At 33.1% G+C, this 17619-nt stretch overlaps 1 protein-coding gene, 1 non-coding gene and 2 pseudogenes across 4 annotated transcripts; 2 read left to right on the plus strand and 2 right to left on the minus strand.

Moving 5' to 3' along the window:
* Positions 1-40: 40 nt before the first annotated feature.
* On the minus strand, positions 41-10574 carry LOC120113758. 3 transcript variants are annotated; one of them, XM_039134806.1, is made up of 18 exons: positions 10377-10573; positions 9148-9622; positions 8942-9033; positions 7853-8017; positions 7363-7756; positions 6934-7052; positions 6769-6841; positions 6463-6683; positions 6326-6370; positions 5132-5198; positions 3900-4091; positions 2936-3039; positions 2739-2823; positions 2049-2198; positions 1786-1917; positions 856-1026; positions 267-326; positions 41-187 (listed from the first exon to the last, which is right to left on the minus strand). In XM_039134806.1, exons 1-18 carry the CDS (start codon positions 10415-10417, stop codon positions 74-76), a joined length of 2700 nt encoding a protein of 899 aa, XP_038990737.1. In that variant the 5' UTR covers positions 10418-10573; the 3' UTR covers positions 41-73. The 3 variants fall into 3 exon arrangements, with proteins under 3 accessions (XP_038990737.1, XP_038990736.1, XP_038990738.1); XM_039134805.1 differs by having other exon boundaries at positions 9148-9625; XM_039134807.1 differs by lacking the exons at positions 2739-2823; positions 2936-3039 and having other exon boundaries at positions 9148-9624; positions 10376-10574.
* Positions 10575-12882: 2308 nt separating this feature from the next.
* LOC120113763 lies at positions 12883-13905 on the minus strand (annotated as a pseudogene).
* A 1863-nt stretch (positions 13906-15768) lies between these two features.
* On the plus strand, positions 15769-15842 carry TRNAN-GUU. Its single transcript has one exon. It is a non-coding gene; the product is annotated as a tRNA-Asn (tRNA).
* An 845-nt stretch (positions 15843-16687) lies between these two features.
* Positions 16688-17546, plus strand: LOC120113770 (annotated as a pseudogene).
* Positions 17547-17619: the final 73 nt, after the last annotated feature.

The following is a 17619-nucleotide window of genomic DNA, read 5'->3' on the forward strand; positions in this document are numbered from 1 at the left end:
AGCAAACCAATTGTTACTCTATATGAAGAGTATTGTTTTACTTTTAAAGGCTATACAAGGCATCCATAGGTATTCAGGCTATGCCCTCCACATTTTCTTCAGGATCAATTTCACTTGCTTCCATTTCCTTCACTTTCTCAAGCTGCCTCAAAAGGTCTAAACGTTCAGGTCCATATGTGGATGGTATCTGCCATGAAACAGATTGTTAGCCATTGAGAACTAGAGATTCAATATTTGAAGTAAGGCAAACAAGAGAGATGACACACCAGCGCTGGCACATATCTTTGAATGGCAGCCAACATGGCTGCATGCCCAACAGCAGTAACCTATAGGCATAATTTTTCCATCATAAATGATAAATTGAATTGCAAATAAAAGATGACTAGAAAGATAGCATACAATCTGTAAATTTGTTCTAGTCATGTAGAGGTATAGAAGTATTCTTTCTTAATTCTCTAATAATTTAAGGTTCGCTCAACATCAATTGTTTGATATACCCAGCATGCTAGATGTTTATGCTATGATTCATTGTTTTGGATAATTAGGGGGAAAAGGAAGAGACAAACTTACTTTAGAGAAAATTTGTAGGTGTTAAAGATACCTTACATGAACAAATACTTCCAGATAAAATTATAGGAAGAGTATTCTCTCTGAAATTAATTTTCAACCAAAAACTCATGTGGTCATATTACTAGCAAAAGTGTTGCTTTTTTTTTTTTTATCGATCCAAGGTTGATGATTTTAAGTGGAAGTCCCATGATAGATTTGTTATGTGCACAAGAAAACAAAAAATGATCAATCAGCAATGTGTTGACAGAGACAGATTTGTCAGAATGATTTATTATTTTAACTTACAGGAAGAAGCATCAAAATACTAATAGGAATGACTGATGCCAAGTCAGTTAGAGTTCTCCGAAGGGCTTTCTTTTCTTTTTCTGCTAATTCATCCCCAATCAGGGCCCTTCTAAGCAACTCTGTTGCAGCAGCAACATCAATAGCTAGAAGCTGGGTTCCTTGCATGACATCCTGTTTATTGGTAAATAACACAGATGACAGTATTCATGAGAAAACTATAGACAACTTCTTGAAGTGATGATTGTATACACCATAAAATAGGCAGACCACACAAAATATAGATGGAGAGAATCTGAAACAATCGATAGAAATCTTAAAAATCTAGGATCATAATTCTTCTCAGGTTTCATGAAAAAGGGAAAGAATATATTAGCAATCCAAAATTTATTTTGCATGTTGTATAACCTACTTCAACATGTTTCACATACCCATATCAAACATGTCAGTGTACATATAAGGGATATGGAAAGAAGTAAGCACCCTTGCTACTTCTAAATAAAGAGGTTTTAGGATGTAGAATAATCAAACGAGACCAGATACAGAACAGGCAATATAGCTTAAGTTTTTGATAAAATAAGAGCTAAGCATATTCCAAAGGCATCGGGAGACTATACGATTTATAACTTACCAATTGCTGTTATATAGAAAATAAACCATATTTAGACTTTAAATTGCAGAAGTTCCTCTGGCCTTTAACCAATCTTACAACCCCTATCATGGGCCATTTAGAAAAGTTTTCTCAAGGTCTATGAAAAACAGGTTTTAATTAGTCGAACTAAATTCTAAAATGAGAAAAATAATTAGTCACTGAAAATAAGGACTTCTTTTGCCCAAACATTGGAAGAACACATAAATCAAAGCTAGATTGATCACTGAATGCTAATTATACAAACATTAGTTTATTTATAGACATCCTCAAGAGACTCATACCATGCTTGTTTCTTTTATTTTCTCTAATGATTTTTCAATAAAACTTCCTTTCTTCTCAACCTCAACCTCAACCAATTGAGCATGTCCAACATCATCAATAGAACCACGACGATCAACTGTAACCTTAACATCCTGAACAAATTTGAAAATGGTAAAGCAAATTAAACCATGCAAATTAAATCATTATGTTTCTCATTCTTCTAATGGATGGCCTCTTTTGTGATGAAACTACACAATTATACCTGATAATAGACTGTGCTTACCTCCTCAAATGCTGACTGATCAGCAGTTCTTTTAACACGTTTCTCAAGCTCAATTAGTTCATTCCTTAGTTGTTCAAAGCGGCAGACTTCATTTGGTTCTGAATCGACATTATTGGCATTTGATGCATTCTGCTCAATAAATTCATTTCCCTGGATGCAACAAAATTGTGATTAGCTTCCGTTTAAATAAAGTATACAGAGATTTCCAACACCATACAATATGCTCTAGCTCCTTGAATATATTATCAAACTTAGAATTTTATAACATAGTATATATTTGATGGTGTATCCAAGAAAGTGTTGCTTCTTAACATAATTATTGGATGACAGATTTCTTGTGAGGTTCTTCACTGTCCTCTAACCTTCAAGTTTCAACCAATGCTCATGTACAACCTTCCGTACAGATATACAAACAACTTAAGCTTGATGAACATGTCGCGGATTTATAATATTTTGACAGAAGTTGAAACCAGGCATTACTTAGCAACTACTCCAACATCTCAACAGTGTATCTCCAGTGTTAAAAGGTCCGGTTCTCAAATCCTTTGAAACTAGAGCTTAAGGCCAGAACACTGGTGGTGATATAGATTATGGACCAACAGGAGAATAGTTAAAGTGCAAATTTGATACTAAAATGAACAAATGCACGGCCAACAAGTGTAAAATGCTACTTGTGTAGACAGATTATACCGATTTCTCTATAGCTGATAACTCCGCAACAGGCTTCCTGGATGAAGGGTGTAAGAAGCTCCATAATCCACGAGATTCATTAACTCTAATGAAAGAGACATAAATAAAATAAAGAGGCAGAGTATGGTTGAACTAGCATTAACAATAAGTTTCATGAAAGCAGGCAAAACTATATAGTCTACAGCTGAAGTTGCTACCTGTTGCTTCTATCATTTGTTAAACTAGCACTCTTTCTGGTTTTTGTCTTTGGATATTCTTGCTGCTCACTAGAAGAGGACTGGGAAGTATCATCACCAGCTTCCTGAATTAAAGTATTGAATTTACATAATTTGAACTAAGCTCAAAAACATTTTTTATAATGTGTAAGATACAAGATCAAGGCATGGACTGCCATGTAAAGAAACTAAAACACCCAATTCTGGCAGGGAGGGGGGCATAATTTCAATTTGAACTAAACTATTTATATTGTTGCAAACCAACCCTGAAATGTACCAAAAACAAGTAAAAGCCACTCAGGTAGTCTGTGATTAATGTAGCGCCGATCAGCAACTAACACCATGAAATTAATTATATTAATTTGCAAATACACCTAGCAAAAAAATTTCTTTGATATCGAACCCATCAAGTGGCCTCAGCCCTCAGTGCGTTGTCAATTGGTTAAGAAAGTTTTGAATAGATACTAACTTGTAATCACCCCAGACTATTAAAAAAAATCTTTGATATCAATTTCCTTGGTCATGTCCCAAGTCTTGACAGAATCTGGAAGATTTTTTGACCCGGATATTTAGGAACACATGTCCCTGAAAATCTGGCAATGGATTAAGGAATAATTTCCTACCAAGTCAATGCAAGCTGTAAATACTGAAATCAATTCTGATTCCTTTGTGACTTAGACTTTCGTAGTTTATGCTAATATTCCAAAATAGTTTAGCACTCTTGTAGGCTATAAAAGGTTGTATTCGATTGTCAATGAAACTAAAAAGTGAAAATTACAATTCTTTTCTCATTCTTCTATTTCCATTGTTATCTAATTTTAACACCAAGTGCACTTTTGTTGAAGCAAAAGGCAAAAATTTATCTTCTACATGTTGCACTGAAAAGCCAGTGCCATTTTGCCATTATGACACTAATTTCATAGTGAAGTTGGGGTAGGAAGAAAACCTGGAGAAGAAAAGCTTCTTTTACTCTGAAAGATGCCTCCAAAAATTCAGCCTCTTTCTTTAGTTTCCTTATTTTCTCAAGGTCGGAACAAGCTGCCTGTAATTGCTCTTTCCCAGAGTAAGAACTTGAAACGTGCAACTCTTGAAGCAAGTTTTCTAGTCTTTTCAGAGCTTCTTCAACACTCTCTAATGCCTGAAACCAACATGATGTGACTGCAGAATTAGAACTGTTCAACAAATTTAAAATAAGACAAATATAGACTGGGTAATACTGCAGCAAGAGTTTTATCCATAAAAGCATAACACAAGGAGCTGCTGCAAGATGAGAACGAAGAAAGCAATTATGCCTTTTATATCAAATATTTGCCTTAGTAAAAGTTGAGAAAGAAGCATCAGCATAGTTATAAGGTCATGGTGAATCTGATGATCAGTGTTGGACATAATGCTGCAGTAAAGATTTTTTTTTTAATAAGAAAAGGGCCTCACTAAAAATTAAAAAACCCCTTCATAACTATCAAGTTGCGAAAAACTCAACAGTCATTGGAAGAGGAAAAGAGTACCCCAAATTTTATTGCATAATAAAAGGTGTACATCCAAAAACAAACCAGATACAAAACAAAGTCCCCCATTAAAACACGCAAAACATACACCCATCTCACCGAACCAAAGAATCTCACCTCACACTAGCCTATGCCCGATTTAGCTAAACAATCAGCTTCCCCATTAGAACATCTCTTAACATGCCTAGTTATAACATTGAATTGCAACACAATCTTCTGAATGCTGCAGTAAAGATGATTTATTGATGCTATTCTATATGATTGCAATTATCAACCTGTATTCTTCTAGTGCGCGTATATATTTCTGACAAGTTCTACTTTTGCTATGCATCAAACATTTTATTATTTGTTTCCCCCCTTAAAGATTATATGTTTTATGGAAAACAAAACAAGTAATCAGCCAATCCATCAGTGCTGTTGAACAACACAATCAAGTTCACACAGAAGCCTAACAAAGAAAAAGGAAGGGAAGTTGACATTCATTCAAGAATTTCCAAGAAAAGGCTACGACATCCTTGGTTTCATGAGAAATAGGTGTAAGCAATAACAAATCTGACTCTTTCTCAATTACTAATACTGCGTTACCAAATGAATCAGCAGAGGCAAAGAAGCTAGTTCCAGACTACATAAAATCTGCTCTGAAGTGACTTATTTTGAAGGGAAAAGGATAAACCTTATCAAATGAATCTGACTCTTTCTCAATTACAGCACCACCAACGGATCTAGTCTCCATTTCCCTCCTGCATCACATTTCCAGCTAGAATATCAGAGATTAGAAATCATTATATATAAAGTAATAAAATACCATTATCAAGAAAATGCAGCACTTGTATGGCATGAGACTGAGATGATAGTAAAGATATACAGGAACTGACTAGGTTCTTACCACATGGTCCACATCCCTCTTGCATAAAAAACAAATCAAAAACTAATAATCTTGGTAATAAAGTGAAAATAATTTGCAAAAATACATTCCAGAAGTAATAAATCAAATAAAATACAATTAAGAGGGTTGGCCTAGCATCAATCAGATCAAAACATTTTGATGCAGAAAGAAAGTGAGAGATAAAAAGAACATAAGAGTCAATGGATTTAATATATATCATAGCCAAAGAACAGAAAGCAGGAATTAAGCAATAGGTTGCGCTCTAATTTAAATCACTGCCAAATAATCATCCTGTGGTAATTTCTTCATTTTCTGTTACTGTTAAGTATTATGAATAAGGATGATTGAACATTCAATGATGCAACTATACTTCTATTGGCAACATCATACAAACCTCTTATCAGATCAAGTCCATGTAAAACCATATCAAAGTAAATGATAATGGCCTTTGATCGCCCAAAAAATAGCACCAAATTGCTTCTATGAATACAAAAAAAGGACCTAGAGAACAGAAGAAGGGGAAATTTCCATGTTGAAACTCATTTTTCCCCTTATTTCTGCAGTGAGCCTTAGAGACCTTTCCTTTTTTCCCCAAACACAGCAAGCTTTAGCATCTTTCCTCCCTTTGTTCCTAATGGATATCTTACCCCATTTTACTCATTTTTTTTTCTCATAAATCATAGTATACATGTATGGATAAGCATCCATATCATAAATGGTAGAAAATTTCTAGTTAGCATATCAAGATTCAAATTTTTTTTCACGTTTTTCTCAGAAGCTTCAGGTACCCAAATGCATTCGGTTCACATGTATCTTTTTCTTAATAACCGATAGACGTTTTAAAACGGATCGAATTCTATGTTTGAAAACTTAGCAATCATGCATGTACTTGAATTCAAAAGTGTATGAAAATGTGAGAGAGAAAAGCGATGTTCAAGTGAGGAAAGGAAGGAAGACTAAAGTTAAGCATCCAAAACTTACAATGGTATCTTGTGTTCTTTCATGCACACCATCAACTTGTTGTGCCTAAACAATAAAGATAACAACATTTTGCTCAAATTATGCAACAGAGATCAATATAAACTGGCTATCAATTAATGAACCACAAACTCCTTTACCCTCTAGACAGGAACCTTGCAGCCTTAACACTAGAAGGATTTTCCAGCCATCTACTATATTTAATAAAGCTCTGCATCCAATGAGAACAAACATCCAACACTTCAGGAACAGCTTTAGTATTAGGAGGACCTTCTCGTATACTTTTATGTCCGTGAGACTGTTTTGATGTGCTGACAATGCCAGGATAAAAAGGAAGCCAATCCAGCTCCTCACACACGATCTAACGGATTAAAGATAGAGTCAGATATTTGACATGAAACATATTTGTCAGAAAGGAAATAACGAAAAAAACCATGTATGCTGACCTCAACATACAGCTGATAAGAACTTATCGATGAGAGTTGGGGGTAGTACAATACGCTGCCACCTATAAGATACCTACAGGAAAAGGACATTGAATTAAACTCGCAACTAAATCATTGGAATGTATCCATCATGATAGAAGAAGAAGTTATAGTATTCAAAGATACCTAATGAAGCTTTCAATGGGATCATCTATAACATCATATCCATTTGCAGATAAAAAAGCCTGTGTATTTCTGCCTAAGGCAATGAAGAATCCAAAAATGGTCAAATCCCTTTCCAAGATCTGCAAGAAATTAGTAAAGCTTTCAATGAACCTAGACCAAAACAAAAATTGAGTGTGTATGCAATATGTAGCAGTTCTCCAGCATAAATGATTTTTCTTCCTCCTTCAATTATCATAATTTCACATTTTGTCAATCATATTCTGAAAATATTTGGGGAAAGCCATAAACATCTTGTAAACAAATTCATCCTAGAGATATGAACTTATTAGTAGATTATTTTATAACCTTTGGCCAGGATGCTATTTTTAGGAGACGAAAAAAAAACAGGATGTCTCAAATTTAGACAAATTATAAACTGCCACTCCAAACCTCAATGCTTTCAGATGTTGTTAGCCTTGACCATATTTTCTCTCTATCTATTGCTCTCTGCAGCTGCTTCTGTACAAGATCAACCCAGAAAATAACCTCCTCTGAATCTTGATCGTTTTCCACTCTGCATTCTGCAGCTCGGGGACCAAAATGGACAAGGAATTCTCTGTGTAGCCCAATGTCCTTTATAGAATGAAAAGCTTGGTGAATTGGAACGAAATCAACCAGCATATCCATATGTCTACCAGTTATGTCTGGAATTGTGGAAAAGAACTGAGAACAGGAAATTTTAGCAGGACCAAGTTTTGTGATTGCAGCAACACAAGTCAGTGCAAGCATGAGAAGAGTTTTGTCACTTTCACTTCCTGCAGATAATGACTTGCCTTTCCCGCACCTGGTAGAAGATTAAAAGAGTCAGGATACAGAAGCAGCACAACTATCAAGCGCTTTATGAGAGGCCCGCATGAAGAAGCAAGGGGTGACGACTTACACATCTGTGGCAGCAGTGAATCGAAGGTCTCCTTCAAAATAATTTACAAAAGAGATCACCACAGCTGGAACTTGTTCGTTCCAAAACCCGTCATATGCTTCAGGTTGCTTGGCTGATAGTTTCTCCCTGATTAAGCTCTCTAAGGAGGCAGATTGACGCAACAAACTGCATCAATGTAATTATTAGAGGATGGTAGAAATGGTAAGCGAAAAGGGAAGTAATATAAGCAGTTAACCAGAGAACTAGCTGATTAGAGTTTATTAGATACACATAAACGAGAATAATGAGAACAGAGTTTTCTTATGAAAATAGAGAAGGGCAGAGAAAGCATAAGCCTCCTGCAGCAAAACTAGACAGAACGAAATTTCAAAATTACAACAATAACATAATTTGCCTCCATGATCAAATGCCCCTCAACTATCAAGCATTATCCACTTCACATTTTACAACACAGCATGATCTCCTTTAGCTATTTTATTCTGCATAAATAACAGATTACTATGTGACAACCTGAGGAGAACAACTTTTTTTTTATAAGAATAGAAGGTCTCATGATTAATGGAGCTCGAAGAAAAGCTCCTTAATCAGCGGAAGGAGGAAAAGAGTGCCTTAGAATTTCATTAATAACAAAATAAGTACTTAGCAGTTACAACACCCTTAATAGAAAGTAGAAAACCAAAAAACATCCCTAAACAACAACACTAAAATCAACCTATTCCAGCCTTAGATAGGGCGTCAGCCTCAAGGTTAGCTGTCCTATTAACCCATCTAACAACACCTTCAAAAACTTTAAGCCTATCAACAATATCTTTAACAATAGAAGCATAAACTTCTGGACATAATTCAACTTGTAATGCCAATTTTAACATGAACCATATTCAAGGTGGGAAAAGATTTAAGTTTTTCTTACCGCCAAATAAGCTGAAAAATATTTGCACAAATTGATACTACTTGTGATAAACATTTAAATACGCATAAGAATTTTCATAAAAAACTTGAACGGGCAACAATAGTCTATATTTGAACAATATTTGTGGAAAGTAAATACCAATGAGCTACATGAAATATACAATACATATTACGAACTACCTTCTTTGGACAAAAACATATATATCCCTGTCTCTACTATAACCTCGGGAAGCAATCTCGCTTGCAGCTTGGAGTAGGGAATACACGGCAGCCTGAAAAGTGGATGAAATTTTCATGCTTAAATGATAACTAAGATGGAAGCATACATACTTTATGCATCAAATTAAACATATTAATAAAATCTCGAAGAATGAACCAAAAAAAACCTGATAAGATAGTGTTTTCCCCCATGCTTTCCTATCTACACCAATCCAGGCCGTTGAAAACCAAGACGACTTTGATAATGAATCTTGTTCTTTGATTGACAGCTCAAAAACCCTAGCTGCATCGTGTAAAGATTGAACGAGTCCATTACTATAATCTTCACCTTCGAGTGATTGGTTAAGCTTGGTCTTTATGCCATCTACATCTGTATTAGTACTGGTTTGCAAACTCTCATTGACAGTCACACCATCTTCAGCTGATGCAAGAGGAATACGGAGTCCCATCCTTCTTGATTTACGGAAAGCTGAAACATGTTTCCTATAACCCACTAGCCTGTGAATATCTAATGAAGTCTGCCTTATTAGACATTTCTTCCTCAGATTACCCCAATTTGTCAACATATAACCCGAGCTAACCATTCTTTTGCAAGAAGCATGGGTTCCAAATGAACTCCTCGATAGACATGGATTAGAAGGCCTGGTAAAACAACAGAACCAGCAAGGCACAAGTATTTTCACACAACATTAATAAAAAGAACAATACGTGTGTCATATAACTTATATATTTTTTACTACAGATGTTCTATAGCAGGCTTCTTCTTTTTTTCATTTCCTTTCATCCTCCTTCTAAAGTGTTTATACTTTCTAGTTTAGCCCATAAATCACTAGCCAGATAGATAGCTTCTGGTCTTTTGAATTAGTAAATACATGATCAGTTGAAACTTATTTTTTGAACTTCAACCTTTTAGCAATCCTAAATAACATATTATCAAAAGCTTCAAACTTAACACCGCATAAAACATTATCTTAATTCATGTGAAGTGAACCACCAACATTAAGAAATAATTCACTTAAATATTAAAAATTATCCATGAAAACTGAAAAAACACAATTAAGTTTTTTTCCCCTTCAAAAAGTAAGCTTCTTAAAACCGGCAATGCGCTCTGGCCTTTTTCTCTTCTTTTTATATGTATATCGAGCTGTTTGGCTAGCTAGGGAAACGAAACAATTCGCCAGAAACGGACATAAAAATTTAAACCTTCACTTAGCTATTTTCTGCATCAAATTTTCCAGGAAAGCAGTTTAACAAATATCAGCGACTAATTTTATACGAAATAGTTATAAATAAAGAAACTAAATCACTCGTATGAAACCAAAACCAAACAATCCGCACGTGAAAGCAACAAATTAAAGGAAAAATTAGATAAAATAAGAGGAAGGAATTTAAGCACCTCGAAGATACGAAGCTGTGATTATGGTATTTAATCGACATGCACAAATTATGAAGGAATCGACGGGAAAGCTATTAGCTGTTTGGATTGCGAGAAAAAAGTGCAGGGAAAATGGTGGGAAAAAATGAGGAGGGAGTAATGACTTGTTTTATTTGGAGTAAAAAAAATGAGAGGATGCTGACGTGCAGTTTTCTGGTAGAATTTTATTTATTTTCATCTTTTTTTATCCGTTGACGTGGAGAAACGAATAATCACAAAAACCAGCATCCTCTACTATTTGTCTTCCGTTTGCTTTTAAAATCTCTCTTAAGTTTGACTCCCCTTTTAAAAATTAAATTATTTTAAATTTACTGAATAATTTTAGCAGTAAAATAAAATATTATTTTTTAAGAAATTTATATTCAAAATATTATAATATATATATATATAAAAATCTATTTTTTTCTTTTTCCTCTTTACCAGCCATAAGTCTCTTTTTTTTCTTTTTTTATTTACCAGAAGCGACACTAGTATTAGTACTCATCATCAATAGTTAGTGATTATTTTTATCATTATTTTCTCATATATCGCTTTGATTTTTTATTTCATTTAATTTTTTAATTATTAATAAAAATATCTTTTGTTTGACTTCTTACTTTTTTGTATATTTTGTGTATATTCATTTGTATTTTTTATATGTTTTAATTATGCTTTTGTGACACACTTTACTCTACTCTTGTACATATTTTCTCTACTGTATAATATGTTGTTCGCCTATCTCTATAGTAGATATATAGTCGTGTAGAGATTTTAACGTCACTCGTATGATTTACGATTATTGGTGGTTTTTCAATGGTTAGATTCCCTTTTGTGATTGTTTGTTGATGCATATATATATTTTGTGAAGCAACTTGTAAGTTTGCTTTAATTTGTTTATCATTAATTCAGTATCGTTTCAAGATTAAAAAAATCATATCTATGTGTGTATATTATTAAAAAATTTAAAAATTAAAGAAATAATAATAGGCATAATGCTAAAAATAGCCTCCAACGTTTATAAAAATGGTCATTTTTGCTCCTATACTTTTTTAAAAGCATTTTAGCCCCCAACGTTTCACTGAGGCAAATAACTCCCTTTGTAGATGAAAACTATTAGTTAACACATGATTAATGATCCAAAATAAAAGCTTTTTTTTTAACCTAAAATGAAACGTTGAGGGCTAAAATGTCTCACAAAAGAGAATAAGGTACAATGTGAATATTTTGTCAAATGTTAATGGCCTTTTTTCCTAAATGAAACGTTGGGGGCAAAAATGCTCCAAAAAATAGAATAAGATGTAAAATGACCGCACAAACCAACTCACTTCAGTGTTTAAAGGAATCGTTGTTGTTTCTAAACATCATGAGTTCGAGCACAAGCGACTGCAAGAGTGATTAAGCGTTTATTGTCAAATAATTGAGAATTTTAAAACATATATTACATTATAATCACCTTAATTTAATATATATATATATATAATAATAACTATTTTGATAAACGTTTGGGGTTAATTTTGACATTACGTCATAATAATAAGCGTGATATCATGGCAAAGTTTGAAGCTCACTCTTAAGCATATTTTATTTGGTTTAGGCATAACCCATTCTCCATAGGCTACCAAACCCAATATCATTTTGTGGGCTTTTCTCATCAAAAGAGTGATGACGTAGACATAAAATAATTTTGAGAATATTATTTTTTAAAATAATTGTATATTTTGTAAACTAAATAAAATAAGATGACGTGATACTCTTAAAGTTTGTGTCAGAGAATGTTATATTTTAAAAATCCTATTCTTAAAAATAATAATGTATTTCATGAACTAAACACAATTTGCATGGTTCACGAAAAAAAAATCTCACATTTGATTTAAAAGGATTTTCTCATGAGTTATAGTCTTTTATCAATAGGAGTATTTTTTTTTCTTAAATAATAGAAGTGTCGTTCCTACCAATTTTGTTGTCATTATAAAATTTTATATCTTTTGAACTATATTACCCTTGAAATAAGATGGATCATTTATTGTATTTTTTCAATTAGATAAACAATTATTTAAGGTATTATTAGGTATTTTATATCACATTTTCGTATTGCTATACATTTATTAAATAACGTATTAATATTTAATGTATTTCATAATATTTTTAAGGTTGTATTTTGGAATTGAAGATTGCTTGAGAGCGAATAGGTTAAGAGTTAATATTATTGATTTTATTTCTTAATTTATAAAATGCTTCTCATCTTTTAAGAAAAATATATTTCATTAGGTTAAATTTACTATGAACATTTTTTTTATCATTGTTTTACTATTTTTAAATATTTATTATTATAATCTATTTGACAACTATCAAAAAACGTAAAAAGTTAAAATTAAAATTTTAAATTAACATTTAACCTTCAGTAATACAAAAATATTTAAAGAGTAATAAGGTAATGTAAATATAAAGTTTGTTAATATACATATATAATTATAAAAGGGGAAAAACTGGAATATTTGTTGAACAATGAACACGTTAATTTCATTACAATAATTGTAGTTTCCTCCAAGCACAATGGAATCTCATACAGCCAAACAATGATAATTCTAATTTGTAATTACTATAAACACACTTTAGGAAAAAGAAGGAAAAAAACCATAGGAAACCTTAAGATACGTAATAATCACTAAGTTATAAATTCTTCAGCGCCTTTTGAGAGCAAAACCAGAGAGTAGAATCAACATCATGAAGACCACAACAGTCACGAAAGATGCCACCACAGCTCCGCTCACATTCTGGCAAAAATCACCAAACTGTTGACAGATGGGTAGCCAGTTCGTGCTGGAATTTCCATTGTGAGCCAAGTAAACTACGGCTGCCGCTGCCCCGCCGGCCGCCGTGGTCAGAGTCAATGCCACCTGCCATATATATTCCACCAAAAACATTATCATTTTTTCTCTTTTCGGATATTGGATTAAATTTAAAGATTTTAACAGAGTTGCATACGGTGTCCAAGATGAATATTAAGAGTCTGGGTGCAACTGCATAAGGGCGGAAGATGGTGACTACGGAGAAAGGGAGCGAAAGGACGAGATAGCCGCCGACCAGTGCCATCGCTATGACGAAAAAACTGCATTTATGTCTCAGTTTCGTAGGTTAGATAAGTGGATACGCGTGTTTATGTTGTATATTATATATGTGACGTACATGAAGGTGGGGAGATCATCATAACCAGCTTCGAACTGGAAGAACTGGGTGAAGAAAGGAAGAGTTTCGTCGCTGGTCCCCATGGTAGCAGCAGCGGCAAGAGCAGTGATTATGGCTCCTAGTCTCAGAAGGAAGTCCGCAATGCCCAATCCCTTGTTCAGCCCTCTCTTTGCTCCCTCTGAGACCCGATGAGAGGTGCTTTGCCTTTTGCAACAGCGCTTGACTCTGGGACATCAATGGTTGCATGATCACCGCTCTTCATTCTTGCTTTTTTTTATGTGTATTTTGAAGTGGATATAACTTAGCTAGCTGAAAGTTGTGTATGAGAAAATGCTTAGTTTGTGATGAAACTTCGCTTGATGGATGAAGCTTTTATAGAGGGCTCAAATGAGAGGGAAGCATGCAATAATAATTAAATAATAGTAACATAAAATTTTTTTAAAAAAACTTACTTTTGCTATTGGGACCTGTTTCTTTATAGTAATTTAATACGTTGAAATATACAGAGATTATGGAGTAGGAGAAGTCAGCAAAAAAAATTACAAAACTTATGACGAAATACCAACTCATAAAAGAACGATATTCTCTTAACCAATCAACAAAAAGTCAAACGCCCAGCTGACCTCCCTAATCCAATACTATTAGAACGAATTGCCTTGACCAACTTTTGGTATTATGCACTATTTTCAAAGTGGATACGAAATTAATATTTGAATACTTATTATTTGATTTCTCTTATGTTTATGTTCATATTTGAAGATTGTGGTTAAGGATGACAACATTTAACACATTGATTTGTTTTTCTTTGACATTTGATGTGGGACAAAGCGATTTTGATATTTGTTTGTTTTAATTCACCTATTTCGATAGGTAGAATTTGTACTTTATCATTTTTATATAAAATTATTTACAGAGTAAAAATATGAAATAAAATTATAGAATAAACCTAATTGTTTAAATTTCTTTTTTTTAATATCAATGAAGAATGATTTAGTTTGAATATATAACTTAAGTGTATTTAAAAGTTAATTAATTTTTATATATGAATTATACATTGTAATAAAGCTTCTTAGTAAAATTATAGTCTATATTTTTTTTAAAAAATCATATTGAAACGGGGTTCAATGGAGTGTTATTCTCTTTTAAGGTTATAGTTTCAAGCACCTGTATTTATAAAGCGAGTGCATTGTCAATGATTAAAAATATTCTAAACATATATTACTATTGTAATCACCTCAAACTTTTTACAAATAATAATAAAAAAAAAACAGATTGAAACTAGGTGGAATAGAGGTGGATGTATCTAATAACTATGGAGGTGGTTGTAGATTTTAAAATATTTAAGTGTGTGAAAAAACTTACTTTTAAAAAAAGTTAATTGAGATCATGAGTTATTTTTACATCTGATTTTAGTCTTTAAGCTCAAAAAATTAATTATCGTGACTCTTTAACCAATTAAAAATAATGTTAACTAAAACAATAATGACATATTAATTCACAGTACACGTGTGAAATTCACATGTAGATGATAACATGATAGAGGCATGATAATTTTTTTTTAAATTTCAAGAGCTTATTTTACATTAAGGAATTATTTAAAATTTAAAATTCTAAAAATATGCAAATTATTGAATATTTAAAAATATAAATAAAATAATAAATTTAAAATTATTAAAATCTATATATTTAAAAATATTTATAAACTAACAAAAATGTTTTTTTTTATCAAAAAGGCCTTTCACTATCTCTCATTAACTTGAGTATATTACTATTCCTTAAACATATTTTAATGAAATTAATTTTACTTTATTTAATAATGATATTTGAGGTTTTTTCTTATAGTATAAAAGTGAAAGGATGAAACTTTCATAAAGTAGTATTTATAAATTTTCACCAAAAAAGTATTCATTATTGTATAATATTATGGTAAAGTGAATATTGTTTTCTTTAAAGGATCTGAGTTTAAACAATTATATTTGAAAGAGGTATATATGTTATTAATAACTAAGAAAAAATTTAAATATATATTATTCAAAATATTGAGATTAAGAAAAATAAGACTCCGCTGCTTAAGCAAGAAAGTGGTTGTTAAGGTTTGAGGTACATATGGGTATTGCTAGAGAGATCTATGTTGACTTCCAACTATTTTTAAATCTTAAAGTTTTGTTACTCAAAGCCTTATAACGAAGCTGGAATAGCTCAGTTGGTTAGAGCGTGTGGCTGTTAACCACAAGGTCGGAGGTTCAAGCCCTCCTTCTAGCGATTTGTGATTTTAAGTTTTACGGTAATAATTAATTTAAAATGTTTATAAACGGGACAGTTTGGCTGAGTGGCCTAAGGCGCTAGAATTAGGCTCTGGTCTGAAAGGGCGTGGGTTCAAATCCCGCAGCTGTCAATATTATTCCCCCGCTCCCCAAATCAACTCCAGTCGTAAATCAAATGAAACAAACAAGTAATTCCAACCCGTTACACTTGCTTGCTTATCCCTCAACTTTTCGCATTGTCTTAAATAAGGTAAACATATAATTTTTATAGTTTTTCTAAATTATAAATCATCCAACTAATTATTTTTTAATTATGTTAACAATAAGGAGTAAAACATAATATTAATGATGGTAAGATGACTAAACCATCAAATAAATTAGAGGACCAAAGCCCGTTTCCATGCTTGAAAAACACTGAGGCTAAATAAAAACTGGAAATGCTCAAAGCTTTGTCTTTTAGTTTTTGGAAAGGGAAATTTCTTATTGGAATCATTTACTAGTTAGATTAGATTTAACGTTGTATTTGTTGCCAATGGTGTTTATTTAGATTCATAGGATATTTTTTATTAGTGTTTTTATTAGTTTAAAGCAGATTTAGGTGACACTTCCTTTGATTTGTGGTATTCTGTAGTCGAGGAGAAAGGTTAGGGATCCCGAGGAGGAGAGTACTACCCTTGGACCTGCTGTCCGAGAAGGCGAGTATGTTTATGGAGTGGCTCACATTTTTGCTTTTTTAACGACACATTTATAGTAAGTGATAACATTCTCAGCTTCTCTGTTTTACATTGATTTTGTTTTGTGGTAGTTCATTCCTTTTAAAATGATGTCATTGAGCTGCATGTGACAGATTTGCCCGGAAGGGAAACAATGGTTCGCATCACCGGTATGGTTTATGTTCATCTTTTGCTATCTTGGGTTTTTGTCATCCCCCAATTTCAATGGATCATTTAAGATTTAGTTATTAATAATTTGTTAATCAAACATGTCAATGTGCGCTGATATTCATGTCCCTGCTCGGAGTTGTTTCTATGAAGTGTATTTTTACGAATTTTTATACATAGGGGGAATGAAGGTGAAAGCTGATAGGGACGAGTCTTCCCCTTATGCAACCATGCTTGCAGCATAAGATGTTTCTCAACGCTGCAAGGTTTCTATTGCTTACCTATTTGAACTTTGTGCCAAATAGTTCCATGCCTTGAACTTATTTTTGCTCATGAACGTTATCTGTAGGAGTTGGGTATTACAGCCCTTCATATAAAGCTCCGTGCTACTGGAGGTAACAAGGTCAAGACACCCGGTCCTGGTGCCCAATCAGCACTTAGAGCACTTGCTCGTTCTGGAATGAAAATTGGGCGCATAGGTACAAATCTTTCATCCGTTCGGTTCAATTTCGTCGAGTCCATTTACTCCCAACTCTCGTAAACTGACAATGTGACATTTTCTTCACCGCAGAGGATGTTACACCCATTCCTACTGATAGTACCCGTAGAAAGGGTGGCAGACGTGGAAGAAGGCTGTGATTTTTCGTTTTGTATCTATTTGTTGGCTGCCGCTGCTGCTCCTTCGACACTTGGAGTTCACATTTGTTTTTGAAACAATTTTCTGATTAGCTTCAAGTTTGTTTTGCCCTGTTCTGTTGTTGCACATTTATAGTCTCTGAATGGATTTTGATCTTCAATCGTAATTTAGACAAAAAAAGTTGAACTATTTAATGCAAAGGTATTTTTTTATTGTTCCTGCTTTGACTTGTGGAATATATGCTAATAGATAACTCT

The sequence above is a fragment of the Hibiscus syriacus genome, unplaced genomic scaffold (genome assembly GCF_006381635.1).
Source record: "Hibiscus syriacus cultivar Baekdansim isolate YM2019G1 unplaced genomic scaffold, ASM638163v2 tig00110213_pilon, whole genome shotgun sequence".
NCBI classification, from domain to species: domain Eukaryota; kingdom Viridiplantae; phylum Streptophyta; class Magnoliopsida; order Malvales; family Malvaceae; genus Hibiscus; species Hibiscus syriacus.